The following is a 21,846-nucleotide window of genomic DNA, read 5'->3' as shown; positions in this document are numbered from 1 at the left end:
CAATGCTAAGAAGGCAGAGGTAGATCCCCAGGGTTGAAAGCCAGGCGACCTAGCTTAGCTGGTCAATTCTAGAGAGAGGCCCTGTCTCAGAAAACAAGGTGGATGGTACTGAAGGGAATGGTACCCAAAGTTGTCCCCTGGCTTCCACATGTACATATATGTGTGCGCACATCACTCATATACATATGTGCATCTGCACATACATGCAAAAATGAAAAGAGTGGGGAGGGGAGGAAAAAAGTACTTGCCTGTTACTTGTAAAGGTCTCTGGTTTCTGAACCCCGGATGAAACCTGGTAGCCCTGGACCCCTTTACTTCTTGGATTCACACCGGGCGTTTTCTCCTATCTAAAAATAGAGCATCCCGTGGCTGGCCCCTGAGGTTTCGAACCGATATGTCTTTGAGGGAAAAAAAAAAAAAGTACCTGTTCCTAGCATCTCTCACAGGAGTGTGGTGTGCTCCCTGCAGGAGGGAGGGGACTGTCACTCTTTCTGACTGCCTCCTGGCCTCCTGGCTATGTGATGACCTATGTCAGATTTTCCAAGGGCCCAAACTAAAAAGTAGCTCCTCTTGGATTGGCGTAATTAATTGCCCTCTGAATCCCCGGTACTGGTCTCCTTTATTTATTTATTTTTAACTTCCCCCAAAGTAGTTCATTGTCTTAATTACGTTAATGGGAGGAAAGGCAGTCCTTATTGATGGCTCCATAAATCTGCAGCCAGACGGCTTGATGCCATCAGTCTAAACAACGGGGCCATCACTCATCCTGTCGGAGAGAGAGAGACAGCCCAATTAGGACTCATGCACTTCCTGGCTCCGTATCTCTGGTGTTCATCCCCCAAGAAGCACTCGACTAACCGATTTGTTTAGAAACTCACCGAGAAAAGAAAGACAAGCCTTCACCCCCACCCACCCCAAGGAGGCTGAGTGAGGGAAGGAAACTGAGACTGGACCAGGGAGCTGTTGGAGGGAAACCCTGGCCATCTTGGTGGGAATGTTCCTGACAGGCTTTGGAGCCAGTCTGGTGTTGATCTTCTCAAGTCCTAGTGGTACCCCAGCAAAAGGTGAGAGAGGAGGGCTACGGCAGAGACATCTGAAAGGATGCAGACCTGATTGGCTGGCCCTGGTGATGGCTATGAACCCTAATCCCTAAGTATGATGGTTAACTTCTGTCATCATGACAGACCTGTGTCACCTCGGAAACCAGCTTCTGGGCATGTCTGTGAGGGCTGACTTAGCCTGGGTTCACTGAGGTGGCACCAAGTCCCTGACAATGTTGATGTTGAAATGAGAATGAGCATTCCTGTGTGGCTTTCTGTGTCACTCATGGCTGCTTCTCTATCTCCTCGGTTCGCCTCCATGAGGGTTCTAGCTGCTAAAACCTACAGCTCGAATGGCCAGTTGTACTGCCCCCTCGTTGCCGTGATCCATACCTGACGGGAAAGAACACAGGAAATCTGGGCTCGCGGTTTAAAAAGGACACAGCGCATCTCAGTGGGGAAGGCAGGACGAGGCAGCTGGCTGAGTTAAGTCAGGAAGCTGAGGGCGGTCAATGCTGGCTCTCAACTCGGGCTCTCACTGTGGTTCAGTCTCGGACCTGAGCCCACGGAATGGTGCCACTTAGCATGCAGGGCGGACCTCCCCTCATATGTTGAATGTTTTTAGAAACCTCATCAAAGAGTATCTGGTATACAAAGGGGAGTATCTAGAGGTGTGTCTCCTGAGAGATTTCTGAACCCATTCAAACTGACGATGAAGATTGATCATTTCAGAGCCCCGAAGTGCTTCAGGGGAGAGGGAAGACAGGAATGTTGGGGACATTTGCTTGAATGGACTTACTTGCTTGTCCAATGGGAGAGTGGCACAGCCTGGCCACACAGAGCTCAGCAGACATCGTCTGACTCCGCAGACACACAGAACTGTCCCAGGGCTGAGCGTAGAGTGCGCGCCTGACCAGAGACATCCTTGGACAGTTGGATCCTCAGTTTAGTTGAATTGTGGCTGAAAGAATATTAGGAAATCTGTCTTGATTTGCTTAGTTGTCCTCTGATGACTCTTTTCTTTTTCCTGCATTTGACCGAGGAGAGTAGATAGATACAGAAATGCAAATCAGCCCTTTATCATCTAGAGACAAGTTAACATTCTGAGGCTTTGACTGGATTTACTTGGATTGTGTTCTATGCTTGATTTTATATCTTGCTGCTGCTTTTTACATGGCTTTTAATGACAGATAAATAATATTAAGAGCTGTCTGCTAAACCGTGCCTCCCCAGTGGGGTTGACTTCCTCTGATTTCCTATGAAACCACTACACTTTGAAGATACATCTACCTGCTTTTTCTCTTCTGGACATCTTTTCTTTTGTATCCAAATCACTTGCAAGGAAGTTTTCAGAAGTCCCAGTGTGCAGGGCTGGCTGGCTGGTTCAGTTGTTAGCAGGGGCTGATCTTGCAGATTCAGTTCCCCGCACCCTAGTGGCTCACAGCCTCTTATAATGCCTATTCCAGGGGGATCTGACGCCCTCTGCTGGCTTCCACAGACACCTGCACTCACATGTGCACACAGGCAGACACATAATTAAACATACAACCAATCTTTTTTTCTTTTCTTTGTAAGGGAAACCTGGCATAAGGCTATAGTTACAGGGCTATAAGCCTAGGTGATATCCAGGATCAGTTATTGTAGAACCTTGGTGTCCTGTCAGCTTTGAAACCCCGTGAGTCCATGTGGGAAGGAGCCAAGCAAGGCTGTTGGTGGCAGAGAGAGAGAGAGAGAGAGAGAGAGAGAGAGAGAGAGAGAGAGACATGCCTCTAAGCTGTTGTAGGCAGCAACCCAAGGAGAAGTTCCTTAATCCCTTAAGGGGCCTCAAATCAGGTGTCACAGAAAGGAATTCCATGATGAGCCATTGCAGAGAAGATTGAGAGGTTATGGCAAGATTTTAATATAGATTTTGAGCACTAGGGTTTAAAAGAACAAGAGGCTCTGAGAGAGAGAGAGTGAGAGAGAGAGAGAGAGAGAGAGAGAGAGAGAGAGAGAGAGAGAGAGAGAGTTAAGCATGACTGAGTGAGGTGGTGGGTGTGGGCTTTTGAGAGTCACCCTTTGTTTCCCTCATAACCGGAGGATAGCTAGGGCTTTGCAATAAGAAGATTATTCCATTTATTTACTTTGTGGGACCACTGCATATGTAAAACTAAAGAACAACTTTTGGGAGTCAGCTCTTGTCTTCTACCATGTAGGACCCAGAGACTGAACTCAGGGGCAGGCATGGCAGCACCTTAACCTGCTTACCAGCTTTGGTGATTTGTTTTTCCAAAGAGTTTCGAGGAAATTAATGAGTGTGGGGGCCGGGGTAGGGGATGGTTGAGGGGAAGCAGGCAGGACTATAACTAACAAGGTAAAGGTTGCAGGTTCCAGGGATGCAGGAAGTTCTGACACCCTCACTGTCAGCAAAGTTAGTAGTCATAATTGTGTTCACGAGGATCCCAATAAGTACCTGGGACAGGAATGAGGTGGCATGCTGGAGCCTGGCTTCCTGCCTCTGTGCTGGCAGCCTGCACAGCAGCTTGTGGGAACCGTGTTCCTGGGGTCTTAATTCTCAGTCACCAAGAGGCTTCAGCTAGACTCCATGCCGAGTGCCCTGTTTCCTTCCATGTTCTCTCTCCTTCCTCTCTCAAGCTAGTCCAGGCTAGAGAAAGCACTGCTTTGCAGCTGAGTGGGTGGGTCCTGAGGCCTGATACGGAGTTATTTTATGGGGACCCTAGGGCAGTGGGAGGTGACAGTAATACATCATAGTTGTCTGCATCTCCAGCTCAGATGATCTCTGTTGGCTTTAGATGACCTGGTCAGTGGGTTGTAGGAACTTGGGGTTGTGCAGGCCTAGAGTGACCACTGGGTTCCCTTTGGACCAGCCTGGTTTCCCTTTGTGCATGTACCTCCTTCAGCCAGTCACAGTGGGTAACAGACCAGGGACTGCCCCAGCCATCTTCCTTCAGATGGTCATATGATATAAGTCTCCCTTCCTCGTCAGTCATGTCCTGGTTTCCCAAGGCTCTGTCTTGTGGAGCAGTTCCATGGATGCACCTATGACATTCCTTCCTCTCCCCCAGGGTGCCTTTGTGCACAAAAATGCTTTGTGGCATTTGCCAGCAAATGGGCCCCATCTCTGGCCCCTGTCCTGAATGTGTTGGTTGCACATCTTAAACACTTAAACACTCGTGGTAATGGTGTCTGCTTGGCCTCTGGGACCAACGCTACACAGTGGCTCTTTCGGGGAAAGCACCAGGGATGCTCCTGTAGCTGGGGTGGGCAGGAGGAATAAGAAAAGCCTTTCTGAGGGAAAAAAAAAAAAAAAGATGGCTCAATGGGTAAAGGTACTTGAGGCAAGCCTGACAAAGTGAGTTAACCCCCAGGTCCCACACGGCGGAAGGTCCTACAAGCCTTCCTCTTGCCACCACATGAGCACCATAGCAAGTGCCCCCCCATAATGAATAAATAATTAACATGTAATAATTTAAAAAAATAGACTTTCTCGGGATGACAGGGCTGGAATAGGGGGAGGGGTGTTAGCAGAGACACAGAATGTACAAGGAGTTCTCAGGGGGCGGGGGGAGTGTGGAGGGGAGAGTGAGTGAGCACGTGCTCTTGTAATGACTCAAGTGAGCAAAGAAGAAAGTCATCCGGGACAGTCCTATGCACAAACCTGGGTTGACATCGACAAAGCTGTCACCTAACCCTTTTTGGCTTGTCACTGATGCACGAGATTCCATCAAGGGCCTCACACCCCAGCTTGGGCCTCTGGATCTTACTCTGCAGTGGCTGCAGCCCCTCCTCCCACCAGTTCTCACAAGCCCTGGCTGCAGCCCCTCCCACCAGCTCTCACAAGCCCTGGCTGCAGCCCCTCCCACCAGCTCTCACAAGCCCTGTTGCCTTGTGTCCTTGGTGCAGGTGGTGCTTCCCACATTCATTCTGGAGAAGCGGTCCTTGCTGGAGATGTATGCAGACTTTATGGCACACCCTGACCTGCTGCTGGCCATCACTGCTGGGGCGACGCCAGAGGAGAGAGTCATTAGCTTCGTGGAGTATTATCTTACAGCCTTCCACGAGGGCCGCAAAGGCACCCTGGCCAAGAAGCCCTACAACCCCATCATCGGCGAGACCTTTCACTGCTCCTGGGAGGTTCCTAAGGACAGAGTCAAGTCGAAGTGGACTTCCCCCCACCCTCCCATTAGTGTTCACGAGCATCCGATGGCCGATGACCCTTCTAAAAGCTATAAGCTCAGGTTTGTGGCCGAGCAGGTATCCCACCATCCGCCCATCTCCTGCTTCTACTGTGAGTGCAAGGAGAAGAGACTGTGTGTCAACACTCACGTATGGACCAAAAGCAAGTTCATGGGCATGTCCGTGGGGGTCTCTATGATAGGGGAAGGTAAGCCAACTTAGCGAATCTGGAGTCTTACCCACCATCCTTTGCATTGAGATGAACAACTGTTGCTTTTATGCATGGATTTTATTTGTAAATGGGGGTGGGAGGGTGGGAAAGCGGGGGTGGATGCCGGGCCAGGTTGGCTGATTTCCCAGTGGTCCCAAGTGCTGGATGGAAGGGATAGGTCACAGCTTCTTGGTCACCTGCATCATCACACACAGTGTGGTTTGCACACTCCGCCTTCTAGAATCGTCCTTTTTCCGATGATGGTCCGTGGATGTTAGGGCTGGCCCTAGGTGGGTGACCACACATGAGTATGTGGCTGTAAATGTGTTCCCCCCTCACCAGTGTTCTGGTGCCCAGACCAGGAAGATTACAGAGTTGCCTGCGGAAAGATGCTCATAGGAATCCCTCAAGTCTTAGGCTCTGCAGGGAATGCTGTAGTGAGCACAGGCTGACCATTTGCTGCTGGGTGGACAGAATGTTCTTATCCTGTGAAGACCTTTGTTCATTGTGTGGAGGACCCTCGAGCCCTGTCAGGTTGAGGCGTCTCATCACGTCTAGTCACTTTGAGATTCTACAGCTCCCATCCTAGAAAACAAAAGTAAACAAACAAACCAACAAAAAACAGAATTTTAGTTTCAGCCTCTTGGCTTCTAGAGAGTCCTTCTCAGACCCTGTCGTTGAAGATATTTTTATTGTGAGCATTTAAGTTTTTAATAATTATATATGTGTGTATGTGCACATACACATAAATTCTATATGTGCATGCATTCTATCTATCTATCTATCTATCTATCTATCTATCTATATAGCGAGAGGAGGAAGAATGTATGAAGAGAAGAGGGAGGGAAGAAGAGAGGGAGGCGGGGAGACAACAAGCAGGAAGTGGTTCTCTCTTTCCACCATGTGGATTCTAGGGAATCAAACTCAGGTCTTCAGCTTTGCAGCACCTTTACCTGCTGAGCCATCTCCTCAGCTTTACCGTTGGTAGAGCTTGTTGGCCGAGCACTTACAGGTGCTGGGCACTGTCCTAGATACTTCAATAAGTGAGGAAGAAGAAACCCCCACATCCTCTGTAGCTGTGTGAAGCGTCTACCATTTCTGTGTCTGGGGAATAAAAGAGGGGGTCATCTGAGTTCTGTGCTGAGAACTAAGTGTCACAAGGAAAGAGACAGGGAGTGGCCCGGGAGGGGCAGGGCAAGCTGATTGAGAGTAGGCCTCCCTGAGGTGGGGCATCAAGAGTAAGGTGTGGGCAGCCTGAGGAACGCTTTTACAGACCTCTACTCAGGTGAAATCAAGTTTCTTTGAGGAAAAGAATTCAGGTCCAGCCAGTATTAAACAGGACTGGAGTTTAGTAAGACATTTAAAACATTGATTTAAGTGTGGGGAGAGGAAGAAAATAGAAAAAGAGGTGTCTCTCCCACACATGGGTGTCAGCTCTCAGGGAGATGACCTCAGACACCTTAGCAACAGGCTTATCTGTGTGGGGGAGATTTTTTTTTTTGGCTTCTCTAATTACATCATGAAAGGTTACTAAAACATCCCCCCTTTTTCTCTTTCTGGTAAACGAGGTGGTGGGTAACACCTGGAGTACCCTAGATTAGATGTCTTAGCCACTGTTCTAGTACTGTGAAGAGACATGATGACCAAGGCAGCTTATAAAGAGAAGCATTTAATTGGGGGCTTATTTATAATTTCAGAGGGTGAAGCCATGATCATGGCGGGAGCATGGCAGTGGGCGGGTGGGTGCGTGGGAAGGCAGGCAGGCATGGTGATGGAACAGTAGCTGAGAGCTCACGTCTGATCTGAATGTTGAAGACAGAGCTAAACCAGGCCTTTGATACCTGAGTCTAACTCCCAGAGCCACACCTCCTCCTCCAAGGCCACACCTCCTGATCCTTCCTAAACAGTTCCACCAACTAGAGACCAAGCACTCAAATAAATGAGTCTATGTGGACCACTCCCATTTATACCCCCACAAGAGGTCTATCGTGCTCTCAGTGTTGTGTCTTGAAAAGGTGTAGGTTAGCTTTGAACGGTAGTACACATCTTTAGTCTCAGCACTTGGAAGGCAGATCTCTGAGTTCAAGGACAGCCTGGTCTACAAAGTGAATTCTAGGAAACGAAAAAAAATTGTAGGGAAAGGAATAGACCATTTCATGTATAGGCCATCAGGATGGTTTATTGCTATTTAACTTTTAAAAGCTTATAATTACATATAATTAATTAATTAGTTAATTAATTATATGCATGTGTGTAATGCACATGTGCAGGTTGGAGGGCACCCTGTCAGGACTCAGTTCTCTCCTCCAGGTGGATCTGGGGGATTGAACTCAGGTCATCAGCCAGGAGGCTTTAGGGGACCACTAAGGCCTAACCCGTAATAGTCCAGTTGTGTTCTGAGGTAGGGAGGGCTGAGAGGGTGTGCCTGTGGCTGTGAGGACGAGGGGCACTGAGGAGGGTTTTCTTTCTGTTTATAATTTTTAGGGGGAGGGGTGTTTGATGAGAGACGATTTTCTTTTTTTTGGCGGGGGGGGGGTTCGAGAAACGGTTTCTCTGTGTAGCCCTGGCTGTCCTGGAACTCACTCTGTAGACCAGGCTGGCCTCGAACTCAGAAATCTGCCTGCCTCTGCCTTCCAAGTGCTGGGATTAAATGTGTGCGCCTCTGCCCAGCAAGACGATTTTCTATTACTGTACTGACCCTCCTCATCCTCACTGCGTAGCCCAGCTGGCCCTGAATTTCATAAGCTTTGGCCACCACATCTGGTTCTTTACTGAGGACACACACACACACACACACTACATATACGCAAGTATGCAAGGCACAGTGAACATAAGAAAGTCAGGAGTCAGCTTTCCAAGCATGTAGGACCCACGAATTAAACTCCTACTCTCCCATTATCTGCAGGTACTTTTTCTGAGCTACCTTGCTGGTCCCCGTTGAGGTTTTTGCTGTGAACAGCTGGAAGGGTGTGTAGCTCCAAACTGAGTGAAGAGGGAACGGAAGAAGAATGTAGGGTCACTACTGGTTAAGTGTGGTGCTCCTGTGGAGAGCTTACACTCTGCCAGGGGAATCCCTGGCCCAGGTAAAATTATGTCATGGAAAGACCAAGGAGTTTGCTCTAGGAACCCTGGCCCCTGCTATCCTCCAACAGGGAGGGGTATGGAGACTTTAGCAGAGGCAGAGAGGCCACCACAGAAGCATGGGAAGAGTAAGCAGCTATGGAAGGCCATGCTGGTCATCTCTAAGAAGATATGACTACTGGTGTCTGGGCCCGGAGGTCACAGGTGACCTGGATAGCCTTTGTCTGTTGTTGTCTGAGTACAGACCCAAGGGGATCCCTTCAAGCAGGGTCTGGGGAGAGTAAATACAGCCAGTGATATTTGTGGGCAGAGTGTTGAGGGAGCCGTATGTGGTCGCCCGTGCTCAGGACTTCTTGAGTGTACAACCTTCTGTTCTGGACAGGAAATCAGCATCTGAGATGCTTTCAGAAAGTTCTGCGTATCACAGGTTCAGGACCATGTGAGGCGGTGACTAGGCAAGGGCAGAATGGGCTCTAGCCTGGGTGCCTTCAAGTCCTTAAAAGGGGAAAGCCAGGGCTGCCTTGGCCTGTCCTGGAGGAGGTGTGAGGTCAGGCATTTCCTTATGGGCCTGTCCTCTGCCCTCAGTCAGGCTCAGCCTTCTTCCCAGATACAGGCCAGAGTGCCGCCCTGGGCAGCAAGCCCAAGGGTAGGTCTCCACAGCTGTGTGGCCTAGTGGATAGCTCAGTGGAAGCGAAGGCCCCAGAGGCAGGTTTATGTTTGCAGTGACTTGTATCCTTGGGTCTATAGTTAGAAACAGAGCAATTCAGTCTATCTTCATCGAAAAACAGAACTCGGGGACAGCAAGATGGCTTAGTAGGCTAGAGGCAGCGCTGAAAGCCCAAGATTAATTGACCCACATGGTGGAAGGAAAGAATCAATTCCCACAAGTTAGCTTCTGGCACACACACACACACACACACACCCCTAAACACATACACGATACATGAATAAAAACTAGAAAAAAATTGGTATTTGGGTTATTCTATTTGGTTTGAATACTTATTGTAAATTCCCCTCAGGGCATTCCTCTAGCTGTTTTTGTTGTTGGATGTTTTTTTTCCCCTTTTGTTTTTATAAGGGAGGTTCTTTCTGTAGTTCCGTAACTCATTATATAGCCCAGGCTAGCCTAGAGGCCTGCACCATTATACCCAGTAGCATCAACTCTTTGTAGATGAAGTACAGATGTTTTCTAGAGATCACCACCACTTTGCCAGGTTTCTGCCTGTTTCATGCAATGCCACAAGCCTGTTTATCTCCGTATTGATGATGGACTCTAGAAAGTCTACTTCTTCAGGTGGCTTACTTCACCAGTCATCTGACAGGTGACTGGCACTGCCCTTGGTGGGGGCTCCTGCAAGCAGATGAGTATCCAGACGCCCTGGTTAAGGTCAGGAAGTTTAGCCCTCAAGGGGGACCATAGTAGACATCGTGGTGGGGTTGCAGCTTCAGGGAGACAAACTGCCCATCTGGAAGGCAGTTACTGTCTTAGTGTCCTTTACTGTTGCTGTGGTAAAATACGGACACGAGAAACTTAAGGGAGAAAGGTTGTATGGCTCACAGTTCTAGATTACAGACCATCATGGCAGGAAAGTCACAGACAGCAGGAACTTGAGAGAACTGGTGACACACACCGTGTCCCCATCAGAAGGGAACAATAGACTCATGGCGATCACCTTACTTTTCAGTCCAGAACCCCAGCCCATGCATGGCATGGCACTATTCATGTTCTAGATGGCCCTTCCCACCTCAGCTAATCCAAGTAAAACCTCTCACAGGCACACCCACAAGCCAGCCTAATCTACACTCCCTTCCCAAGTGACCTACATCAGACCAAATCTACCATGGGAACTAATCCTCCTAATAGTATGTAGCCATCAACACCTGCAGTGTATATGGGGGCCTAGAAGTGTCTGGAAGCTTCTTCCAGAGTCCCAGGGGCTCCTTCCCTGCCAGAAGAGGATCCTCTCTCGGGCTGTGGCCAATGCTTGGGGAATCAAGAACTTAGAAGTAGAACTGAGGGGTGACAGGAACATCCTGGTGGCCTTTTTCCTTTTCGTTTGAGGCAAGGCAGACCCTGGTTTCACTGTGTCACCAAGGTAGGCCTTGAGTTTTCAATCCTCCTGCCTCAGCCTTTGGATGACAGATGTGGACCAGCACACCCTGTGACTTCTCTCTGAAGTCTTCTAGTCTAGCTCTTGCCTTTTGTCATCTCAAGCGCCCAGTTTGTGGCAGTCTTTCACAAAAATAAGCTTTGAGACGGATGTTCAGACTGTCTAGACCTGCAAGGCCCAAGTCAGAAGCCAGGATGGTGTGAGTGTGGGGTCTCATTCTCTTATTGATGATCTCAGTGTATCGTCTTATTCCCCTATTGATGATGTGAGTGTAGCATCTAACTCCCCTACTAAGCACATGGCTGGAATCCCTGTGTCCCATCTACCCTTCTCCACGTGCATGTGCAGGCTCTCTTCTCCCTCCCTTGACTGCCTCTCATCGTTAGATCTTTGTCTATTTCAGGAGAGAAGTAGGGACTGGCGATGCCCCTTAGGTTCTGTCTCCAGTGTCAGTTGTCCCCTGCTTACATTGAAACCATGATTCTTCCTGTCCTCGGAGGTTGTGGAGCTTGAGGGGCCCCATACAAGGAGCTCTCAGGAGGCTGGTGACCAATGGGCTCCCAGTCCTCATGGGGACTGTTGGTACCAGTCTTTACTCTTGTTGGTTGGAGAATCAGGAGCCTTGGGAGGGAACACCACAAACCACTTCTGGTCATCTATATGCAGTTAAAGAACGGAGCTGTCAGCCATGTAGGCTTCTGGTACCTTGACGGTGGGTGCCCTTGTCTCAGTACTGAAGGAGAGCAGGGAGAGACATGCAGGGCGAGGTATTTGTTCACGGGGTCCTCTCACACACTAACTGCCCTGGAGCAAGACTAGAGCCTTTCCTTCCCTGTTGATAGCTCATCCTCCGTACCTCTGCATACCTCCTCTTCCCTCACAAAGGTCCTTTCCTTGGTCTTTCTTGTCACCACAGGGAATTGCATATGCAGCTCAAATGCCTCCTTCTTGAGGCATGTTCCTTTTCTACATTAATTTGTCCTTGGCACCATTCCCCTACTGCCTTGATCACAGCCACTATGGTATCTTTGCTCAGTGATTAGTGTCCACGCAGCTGACAGAGCAGGTCTACCTTGCTCGTGGTATTTCTCAGAGCTCCACATGATACGGACAACAGCACACAGGGCAGTGAACCGAGAGCTCTGTTAAGGTGAGAGGTGTGGAATGCATTGCAGGTCCTCCTGGATCTCCCACCCACGTGTTCCCATCCCTCACGCTCTCTGCCTGTGCATGCCGGCCTGACTTTCTCTCTCTCCTGGAGGTGTGCTTCGGCTCCTGGACCACGGGGAAGAATACATCTTCACACTGCCCAGTGCCTACGCCCGCTCCATCCTCACTGTCCCATGGGTGGAGCTTGGAGGAAAGGTCAACATCAGCTGTGCCAAGACTGGGTACTCTGCCACTGTGACGTTCCACACGAAGCCCTTCTACGGCGGGAAAGTCCACAGGTAGGAAGTGGCCAGGACTCTGGCTGTATTTCTCTTTATGTCTGAGTCCCCTCACCCTTTCAGAAAAAAACTTAAGTGTGGTAGGCACACCTGTAATCCCAACATTTTGGAAGCAATAGAGAATCAAAAGTTCAAAGTCATTCTTGGATACTTACTTAATGAGGCTAGCTTGGAATACATGACATCTTGTCTCAAACGAAACAAAATAACAAGAACAAAAAACCCCAAATAGATGGAGGTCCTAGCCAGGCAGAATACCACTTAACTATAAGCCCAGCCCGCTGGAGGGCAGACTTTCAAATTCCAGGCCAGCCTAGGCCTACTGAGCAAACTCCAGGCTAGCTTGGGTAACATAGTTAGACCTCGTCTCCAAAAAGTCCAGGGGTAGGGCCACATCTTACTAGTAGAGTGTTTACCTGACATGCGCAAAGACCTGAGTTCAATTCCCCAGCACTTTTTGTCCAAACATAACAAAACATAACAAGACAAAGGATGGCACTCAGTACATGAGACAACCATCAAGACAGATGGTTTGACAACCATCAAGTCTTGTTTGAAGAAGCACCTCTCTCCTTCACTTCATATTTAGGAGGCTTTGGAGCCTCCGAACTCATCATTTATGGGTAGTCTGTGGTACTACCGAAGACTCCCAGAGGATAAATAGCCTTTTAGCCCTTCTCTTTCTAGTGCAGCGCTCTGCAAGCACAGGCATTATGGCGGTCCCTATTTCTCAGCTCCTGGAGTCTTGGGTGTATAAGCCACAGACTATGTCACTATCCTTAGAAGCTGGGGAAGCCAGGTCTTGAACTAAGGAAGAAGTCACAATTGGAGGAAGGGCAGACTTTTCTATAGCCCTGATTGGAGCAAGCCTGCCACTATATAGACCTGAAATCCCCAACTGCTTCTAGGGCCTTGCTGGTGTTAGCTTGGAATAGGCGTGTGCATGTGTACACACACACACACACACACACACACACACACACACACACACAGAGCAGTGTGCTGGAGTTTTGCTGATTGGGCATCTTTCTTCCCAGCATTCAGTTGTCATACTGGCAGCTGAAAGACAGTAGAAGGATCATCGGAAGTGTTGCCCACTGCACAGCACTTGCTAACGTCACCCCCTAACTCTGCACGCCAGACGTGCCTATGAGGAGCCTGGATGGTTCTTAGGTCAAGGAAGGTGGCTTCCAATCCTACACTGAAAACTGGAAATGTGGGCTAGAGAGATGGCTCAGAGCTTACGAATGCTTACTGTTCTTGCAGAGGACCAGAGATCAGTTCCCAGCGCCCACACTGGATGGCTCACAATCACCTGTGACTCCAGCTTCAAGCCACCTGCCCCAAGTCATACTCAGCACATATAAACCTCTCCTCCAATATGTGTAGTAAAAATAAAAATAGAAAAGGCAAATTGAAAACCCAGCACAAGCTGGACCATGGGATGCAAAGGACTGGCCTCCAGTGGCATTTCCTCCCACTGGAGAGGCCTGGGTTCCCCAAACATGCTAAGGGAGGCAGTTTCCACAGGCCTTTTATTAACATCACTGTGTATATACATGCATGAGTGTGGGGATGTGCCATGGTGTGTATGTGGAGGCCAGAGGACAACTCTGTGGGGTGGTCTCTCTCCTTCCACCTTTACATGGATTCTAAGGACCTCATTCAGGCTGCCAGGCTGGCATGGCTAACACCTATACCTGGTAAACCATCTCACCAGTCCTCCCCAGGGGCTTTTAAAAAGACCTTGAAGGTGGTCATCCAGGTATTGCTGAGTCCACAGGTACTGCCATGAGCTAGCAGGCGGTGCCATGGAGCCTTCATCTGGGAATGTGTGGGTGCTGGGTAGATAGATATAAGGCCTGCAGGGCCCGTGAACAGCCTCTGCTTCATCCCCACCCAGAACTGACCTTCTGGTGATTCGATTGTTTGCTGTAGCGTTTGCTGTTGAGACAAGTTGCCATACAGCCTAGACAGGCCTTAAATTTGTAATCCTCCTGCCTCTGCCCCAAATGCTGGGATTACTCAGACATGCACCACAATGTTTGGCAGAGAACCAAAGACTTTAAAGATGGAAAAGTTCTTCCAATACTCTTTCCATGGTTAAAATGTAGCACTAGGAGACGCTGTTTTGGGGAGGAGGGACTATATTTTACTGTTGGATCATGCCCGTGACAGAAAGCATCTTAAACAATCACCGTGCTCGTCTCTTGGAGCAGTGAAGCAGACTGACAGCTCTTACTGTTGATCCATCTTCGTCTGAATTGGTTTTACTTCAGGGTTTTTTTCTTCTCTCTCTTCTTTACTTCCTCTCTTCTGTTCTCTTTTTTTGATTCAAAGTCTATCTGCTTAGCCCTGGCTAGCCTCATTCTTGCCTAGGTTACCCTGCCTCTGTTTTCCTAAGTGTTCAGGGTTACCTGCATGAGCCCACAGCCCCAGCTACCTTTTTTCTTATTCTGATCAAGAATATTATAACTTCTTTTAAGAGCCAGTCTTTGAGCCAAATTGTAAACCAACTCCTCCCTAAACTGCCTTCTGAAAAGTCTCTGGACCCGAGTCCCCCTTTTTGATTCATTTGACCTGCTCATTAATTCAGAGTCACAGCTGAAGTGAAACACAATCCAACCAACACCATCGTCTGCAAAGCACACGGCGAGTGGAACGGCACGTTGGAGTTCACCTACAGCAACGGGGAAACCAAAGTCATTGACACAACCAGCCTGCCTGTGTATCCTAAGAAGCTTAGACCTCTGGAGAAGCAGGGGCCCATGGAGTCCAGGTATGCCTGTCTCCACCTTGGCTGAGGGAACCGTGGGGAACTTCAGCAGCATAGTTAATAGCAAAGGACCAGAGTGTGTGTCCTTTAGTCATTGAAACACCCCTTGTCCATTAGGGATGGACCCGATCACTTGAGTGGTTCTGCAGCTACAGAGTGGGCTACCATCCACCATCTGGTAGTCATGTGCTGCCTGTTCTGAAAACGCTTGTCCACTGCCCGACTCTTGGTTGATTGTAAATTAATCCGAGAGTTGCTGGTAGTTGAAAGAACTATGTAGGGAAACAGCAAGACTCTTTCTTGAGAGGTATTTTTTAAAATATTGAGTGCGGGCACGGGTCGTGGAGTCAACTGCACACAACCTGTGCTTCTGGGAGAAGCAGGTGCAGCTTAGGGAACATTAGATTTAAACACATGAGCTCACTTTAATCTCATATTCTATTTCTGGGGGATCTATCTGTTGGCATGGGGAATTATTAAATTCAGAAAAGATTCAAACATGTTTGTTTTTGAGAAAACAGTTCAAGAAAGAGAAACCATCTACATCCATACCCGGCATTTGGAAAATGGTTAAGTAAATTATGAAACATCCACCTAGTTAGTATGTCCACTCTATGCTCTGCCATGTGACCACTGAAAGTGATGGCTATGCGGGTCCACCAGCAGATTGTTCATAAAAGATGCTATTTTGATATTTCAATCTAAGCCAACACGGCCCATGGGTCCAACTGAGACCTGACTGATTTACCAAAAAGGTTTTTTTGTATATTCATTTTATGTTTATGAGTATGTACATGTGTATGTGTGTTACAGTACACACGTGGAGATCAGAGAATAGTTCTCCTTCCACCAGGTAGGACCCAATTAGGTTGTCAGGCTTGGTGCCCTCTTCCTGCGTACTGGTTCAAAACCCAGCCATATTCATTCATAGCAGTGAATAGCAAATACAACTTCTATGTGGAGAGACATGAACTCTCCCCACCTGCCCTGTTGGGCCAAGACAAAAAGGTGTGTTAGAGAGGTAGTCCACCACCAGGCCCCACTGCTTCTGAGGGGCATTCCCAGGATAAGGTAATGAAGAAGAGGTCAGCTCAGGAACTTTGGAACACTTGCCCCCCCCAGAAGGGAGAGGCTAATTAACACTCCTGGTTAGCTCAGGAACTTTGGAAAGGTCATGGGACACTTGCCAGATTGGAGAGGCTGATTAACATTCTCAGACCACAGGGGAGGGAACCCACCTGCGGGTGGGGAAGGCCCAGAGCACGTAGACACATTCCGCAGGACGGGCCAACTCTTGCCACCTACAGACAAGGGAGGTCCTTGCCACCCCATTCCCTAAAGACTAATCAGTATAAAAGTCACACTGTTCTTCCAGTCATATTGTGCCTAGTCACTGTTTCCCTAGGCTACCTCTTAAACTGTATAAAAACTGACCAAACGGGCTACCCAGGGTTGCTGCCTCTCCGGGTGCAGGACGACCACAACGCGTTGGAACGATAAAATTCCTCTTGCTTTATGCATTGATTCACAACTCTGCATGGTTCACTCAGGGGGTCCCCAGTAAGCTAAGGCTCCCAAGAGTCTTACAGTTAAGCTGCTCCTTGGTCAGCCTCTGGATACTTGGAACCCTGTGAGGATCAGGGAAGGAACCCAGTGCCAGCGTTAGAGAGGGGTTGCTATGTTTCTTCTTCCCCCATATGTATTTAAACACAATGCCGGGCATGGTGGCACATGGTTATCTGTAAACTAACGCTCAGGAGGCCGAGGCAGGAGACCAAGCTGAGAAGTCCATCCTGGACTTACACTGTAAGACCCTGATTCGGGAAACAGTAACAAAGACAGCATGAGGCTAGTCTAGGGAAACCGTTCTCTACTTAAGGCTGGGAGTGGCTGTTCTACACCCCAGTTCCCACCATCCCTGCTGGGTCCCAGGCCTCCCTTATCTGCAGAGTCAGAGAGGCCACCTGCATCACTTGTGTGTTAATTGAACTCTACTGTGGTGCCAGCCTTTTCCCCACGGCAGGCTACCCCAGCAGAGTGGGCTGGCAGGCTACCCCAGCAGAGTGGGCTGACGATACTCCGTCCGCTCATCACCTGTGTCTGCTCCTGACGAACAGAGCGTGCTCTAAGCAAAGGTTCTTTCTTGGATCCCAGAGGCAGGCCTTTCGGAAATGCTACTCTGACCTTGCTATACCATGTGCTACTTTGGCAACCTCTTGGGATTGCCTCTGACTTCTTCTTCATCCAATCCCCCCCCCCCTCCTAGCTCAGCATTCAGGGCTTTTCTTAGGCAGGTTCCTTCTTCTGTACTCATTTGACATGAGTTTTCTCAGCCAAATGCAGTTGCTAGTAATATAGCCACCCATGTCATTGGGTCATGAGGATTAAATGAGTGTCTCTAAGATGTTTATGGGGTGCCTGGTAAGATCTGTGCATCCCTGCTGTCCGGGTGTGGATGGGGGGGGGGAGGGGAGGGCTCAGCCTGCTCTTTCCAGTAGCTTTTACCTCCAGAGCTCGACTCAGAACATGAGGAAGTCTTGCTGTTTGAAACTGGTAGTGTGGAGGCAGCAGACATGTAACCAAGGAGCCCTGGATCCACTCCTGGCTCTTGTGTTTCAGGACACCTCCCTGGTGTCCCACAGACAGGGGCCTAAATGCCCTTCCTTGTCTGGCCACTGTCATTGTAAGACTCTAGCGAGCAGAGCCTTAGTTTACCGGAGACCCCATGAGTGAACCATGCAGAGATGAGAAATTGCTGCAAAAAGCAAGAGGAATTTTTAATGTTCCAGCATGCTAGGGTCATCCTTCATCCCAAAAGAGGAGGAGACACTGTGTGGCTTATTCGGTGGGCACTTATACAGTCTCTAGGGGTAGCGGCCATTAGGCACAATGTGACTGGCAGAACAGCGACCTTTTAAACTGATTGGTCCCTAGGGAATGAGGCGGCAGGGACCTTCCCTGTCTGCGCATGGCCAACAGTCTATTGTCCATGTGTTCTGGGACCCCTCCCCAGTCACCAGTCAGTCAGTCCCCACTCCCTATAGTCTGAGGAATGTTAATTAGCTTCTGTCTTCGAGAGGGGATGGATGCCTAAGCGTTTTATGACCTTTCTTTTCCAGGAGGGGAGGGTCTGGTGTAATTGTCTTCTTCATCATCACAGTAGCTGGCCTACATAGCTCCTTTTACTGTTTTACTGTCTTTCTAGAAACCTCTGGCAGGAAGTCACCCACTACCTGAGGCTTGGGGACATTGATGCAGCCACAGAGCAGAAGCGGCGTCTAGAAGAGAGGCAGAGGATGGAGGAGAGGAAACGGGAGACCCTTCGCACACCATGGCGACCCAAGTATTTCATCCCAGAGGTAACCCTGGCCTGCTACCAGGCTCTAGCCCTGATTAAGGTCACCTCAACTTTTACTGTTGAGACAGTTGGACAGACAGGGGCCACACAGGCTCTGGATGGAGCAGGGCAGAGTGTGGCTCTGGTTCAAGTTGGGGTTTGGAATTTAGGTTCCCGTTTCCCTAGTAAGGTCTTGGGATCTCATACCATCTTGAGGGCAGAAGTATGTAGCTGACACTTCCCCTGTAGTATTCCTGCCCTCAAAAACCCTTCTAGCCAGCCAGGCCTGGAAGGAGGGGACTGGAGCTCTGCTCTACCACCGTTCCCGCCTAGCCTAGCTGGTTGGTCCCCCTGCTGCCTCCCCATTGGGTACTGCCACAGAATGACCTCTAGTGGGGCACATGGAAGGGACAGAGCTTAGTGGAGGCCTCTGCCCAACATGCTGCCCCCACTCCTATCCACTCAGGGACGCAGGCAAAGTGCTAAGCGTCGATCTGAAGCCAACCTTAGTTTCTCCTGTGGCTGTGATAAAACACCCCGACAAAAGCAACTCAGGGGAGAAAGGGTTATTTGGCTCACAATTCCTGGTCACAGTGCATCATGGTCCATCACCGTGGACAAGTAAAGGTGGCAGGCCCTTGAGGCAGCTAGTCATGCCTGTGGTTAAGATCAGAGAGCATGAATTACGTAAGAACAGAGAAGAGAGCTATTGCTTAGCAGTTTAGGCTTCTGAGGTCTTCCCACGTGAATCAAGACAACCAAGAGGATTCTGTACAGACACTGGCCTACCTAATCTAGACAGCCTCTCCCCAGCCTGCCTCCCTAATTGATTCCAGATTGTGTCGAGGTATCATAGGGTTGTTTAAGAAGTAATTGGGATGGGACTGTGCCACCCCTGGAGGTGAAGGCAGGGTCCCCCTCAGCTATGTAGTGAGCCTGGTGGCTGTCTGAAGTGGGCTAAGGAGGAGTGGGAAGAGTCAAGAGTTTCTATCTCCCATCCAGACTGATGCTTAGTGAGGAGCCAGGACTGAGTTTTTATGAAGATCAGATCTGTATGATGCTAAGGGGTTATACAAACTCAAATGCCCATAGTCAATTGGAGTGAATCCGTGGGCCCAGGTGTCGCTACTCTCTTAGCTTCTGCTATAAGGATGGGTTGTTGGGTCTGGCTGTTGGCTGTGGGGTGAGCTAGGGTACCCTAGTGGCATGGATGGGGGAGGGGGAACTTAAGAACAGGAACAGGAAGTAGAAGCTGAGGCTGTGGCTGGAAGACCGGATTTCGGTTCAGATTTGAAGGTACTTGGGAAACTGCCTTGAAGGGTCTCCTGTGTGGATGAGAGAAATTCTTGAAGCTTTCCTTGAGGAGGAGAGTCCTGTTTTTCAGAGAGCTTGCCTGACTTATGTGGAAATTTATTCATTAAAACAAAACAAAACAAAAATCTACTACTTGATGGTCTATCTCTGGGGTTTGGTAAAAGCTACCATGTCTGTGACAGGACTAGGGCCACATGTCACCCCGACATGAGGATGCTTAGCTTCCATTATGTACTTCTTCAGGTTCATCACCTGATTACAGATGCTCTTTTCCTGGTGGCTGAATGGTGGTATTCCTTCTGTGGCTTCTGTCCTCAGGTGCACTGTGACAGATACCTGCCAAAGAGACTTTACTGGGTGGGCAGGGGCTTTCACATCATTGGTCTGTGTGCCTCCTCCCTTCACCTCCAAGGTGACTCCGAGTCTTCATCCAGCCAACCTCTCTCTTCTAGCCTCAGTGTCCCAAAATTCTCTCTTGCCAAGACATCTAGAAAGAAGAAGCTGCCACGACCCCCTTTATGTTGGTCATTTCTGGGACTTTCTTTAGAAGCAATACATATTTTTATCTCAGTTAGGCAGGGAGAAATGTATCCTCAGATAAACTCCAGGAAGGGCAGGGAAAACCATCAGATAGGCCTGGTGTGCAGTGCAGGGATTGGGTCTTGGCTGGTGCTGTGTAGACTCCATGTATCAGAGGCTGGCTGGGTGGGAGGTGTCCTTGCTTCTCTATTCTACTGTGAGGTCCCCTCCTGTCACCTCCTTCCTTCTCTTTCAGGGCGATGGCTGGGTGTACTTTAACCCCCTCTGGAAGACACACTGATGGGCAGAGGTGCAGTGCTTCCCTGTAATAGGCCTGGTTTTGTAGGAATTAAAGTGGTACAGTATCAAGATTCTGTTGGTATTTGCTGAGATCTCTTGTTAGCATCCAAGTCGGAGAGAAGGGTTACACACTGTGAGATGTGCACCCCCAAATTCCGCCTGAGGATTTTCTTCAAGAGCAGCTGAGGCACAAGGGCACACCCCGCACCCGCCGAGGCTGGCCTGGGAAATCGTGAGCTCCTTTTTATTCACGAGGTGTGGTGTCATTTCTCACGTTGCCATGGTCATTTTGCCATGAGGGTCTTTTCCACTCACCAGCTCCTGTCACACACAATGCGGGCTGAAGTGATACAGCCCACTGAAGTCCCAGTCTGAAAAAGGAGCTCATTCCTGGCAGAAGGGTGAGTGGCCACCCTTTGCTGAAACTTGTGCTGATCCAAGTCCAAGGTTATCTGTCCACACCCTGGAAAGAGCAAGTAGGCCTTCCAGTTGAATAAAGGGACAGGAAGCCACTGGAGGCTGATATGGAGCCTTCTAGAAGGGAGCGACTCCTGAGGAATCAGAGCCAGGCTCACCAGGTGGTTTTATCCAGTCTTTCTGACACTTCTCATGCCCAGGAGCTTGAAATGCTATGTTCCTCACAGCAGAAAAGAAAGCGCAGAGTCATGACAAAGGGCTCTGGAAGGTCAATACACGCATGCGTACACTACGTGGGTCACCACTGCCTCATATCTAGCTGGGGAAAGAACAAATAGTCTTATTTCTTTTTCTTAATTTTGACCCAAGCTGCCAGAACGCCTCTGTAACTAGGACAGACATGAGCCCCCACTGTCCCAGCTGAGAAGGTCTTCAGCCTTCACACAGGTCAAACACGGACCAAACAAAATTGAGAAAATTGAACGTCTAATTTGAATTTTGCTCAGTGCTTAATTTATTTTTTACCTTGCCACCCCAATGATATTTATAAAATTCAGTAGCATGAATGCTTCTCTGTAGTAATACTAATTTTGTGCCTTTTGTCCGCTTTCTTAAGACCAACTGTTGACACTTTGTAGATATTAGACAAATATATTTCGATTAAATACTCTCGTGTCTTGTGTGTGTTATTCTTAGGGACTTAAAAGTTCTGATCAGTGGCTCAATCTCAAATCTTCTTGCTTAGGTACTAATAACAACCATACCTATATTTTTAAAAAAAATTCTAAAACATGTATTATGTGTGTGCATGGGCTTGCAGAGGGCGTGGGATCCCTTGGAGCCAGAGTCACAAGTGATCGTGAGTAAGCTGCCAGACTTGGCTGCAGGCAGTTGAACACCACAGTCTTTACAAGAGCAGTCCATCCTCTTAACCACTGAGCTGTGTCTCTAGTCTTCTACCCTGTTTTCAATACACCGAAAAACCTCTAGAGCAGCATCACCTAGGGGCTACTATCAATTTTATGAAAGCAAATGTTTGAATCCCGTGTTTGGGGCCAACCCAAGCATGACAATTGAGACACTATCTCCAACAACAGTCCTGAAAGAACCGTAAGC

At 48.9% G+C, this 21,846-nt stretch overlaps 1 protein-coding gene across 1 annotated transcript in view; it reads left to right on the top strand.

The window, feature by feature from the left end:
* Osbpl10 (oxysterol binding protein like 10) overlaps positions 1-21,397 on the top strand; it is a 196,622-nt gene extending 175,225 nt beyond the window's left edge. The window contains exons 9-13 of the mRNA XM_028767295.1: positions 4,944-5,424; positions 11,881-12,067; positions 14,664-14,846; positions 18,049-18,202; positions 20,270-21,397. Coding sequence (XP_028623128.1) covers positions 4,944-5,424; positions 11,881-12,067; positions 14,664-14,846; positions 18,049-18,202; positions 20,270-20,314 — 1,050 coding nt within the window. The 3' untranslated portion in view covers positions 20,315-21,397. The remainder of the gene's footprint in view (positions 1-4,943; positions 5,425-11,880; positions 12,068-14,663; positions 14,847-18,048; positions 18,203-20,269) is intronic.
* Positions 21,398-21,846: the final 449 nt, after the last annotated feature.

This window comes from Grammomys surdaster, unplaced genomic scaffold (assembly GCF_004785775.1).
Source record: "Grammomys surdaster isolate TR1022 unplaced genomic scaffold, NIH_TR_1.0 172, whole genome shotgun sequence".
NCBI lineage: Eukaryota > Metazoa > Chordata > Mammalia > Rodentia > Muridae > Grammomys > Grammomys surdaster.
The sequence above is the reverse complement of the archived record's forward strand: the minus strand, read 5'-3'. Positions and strand labels throughout refer to the sequence as shown.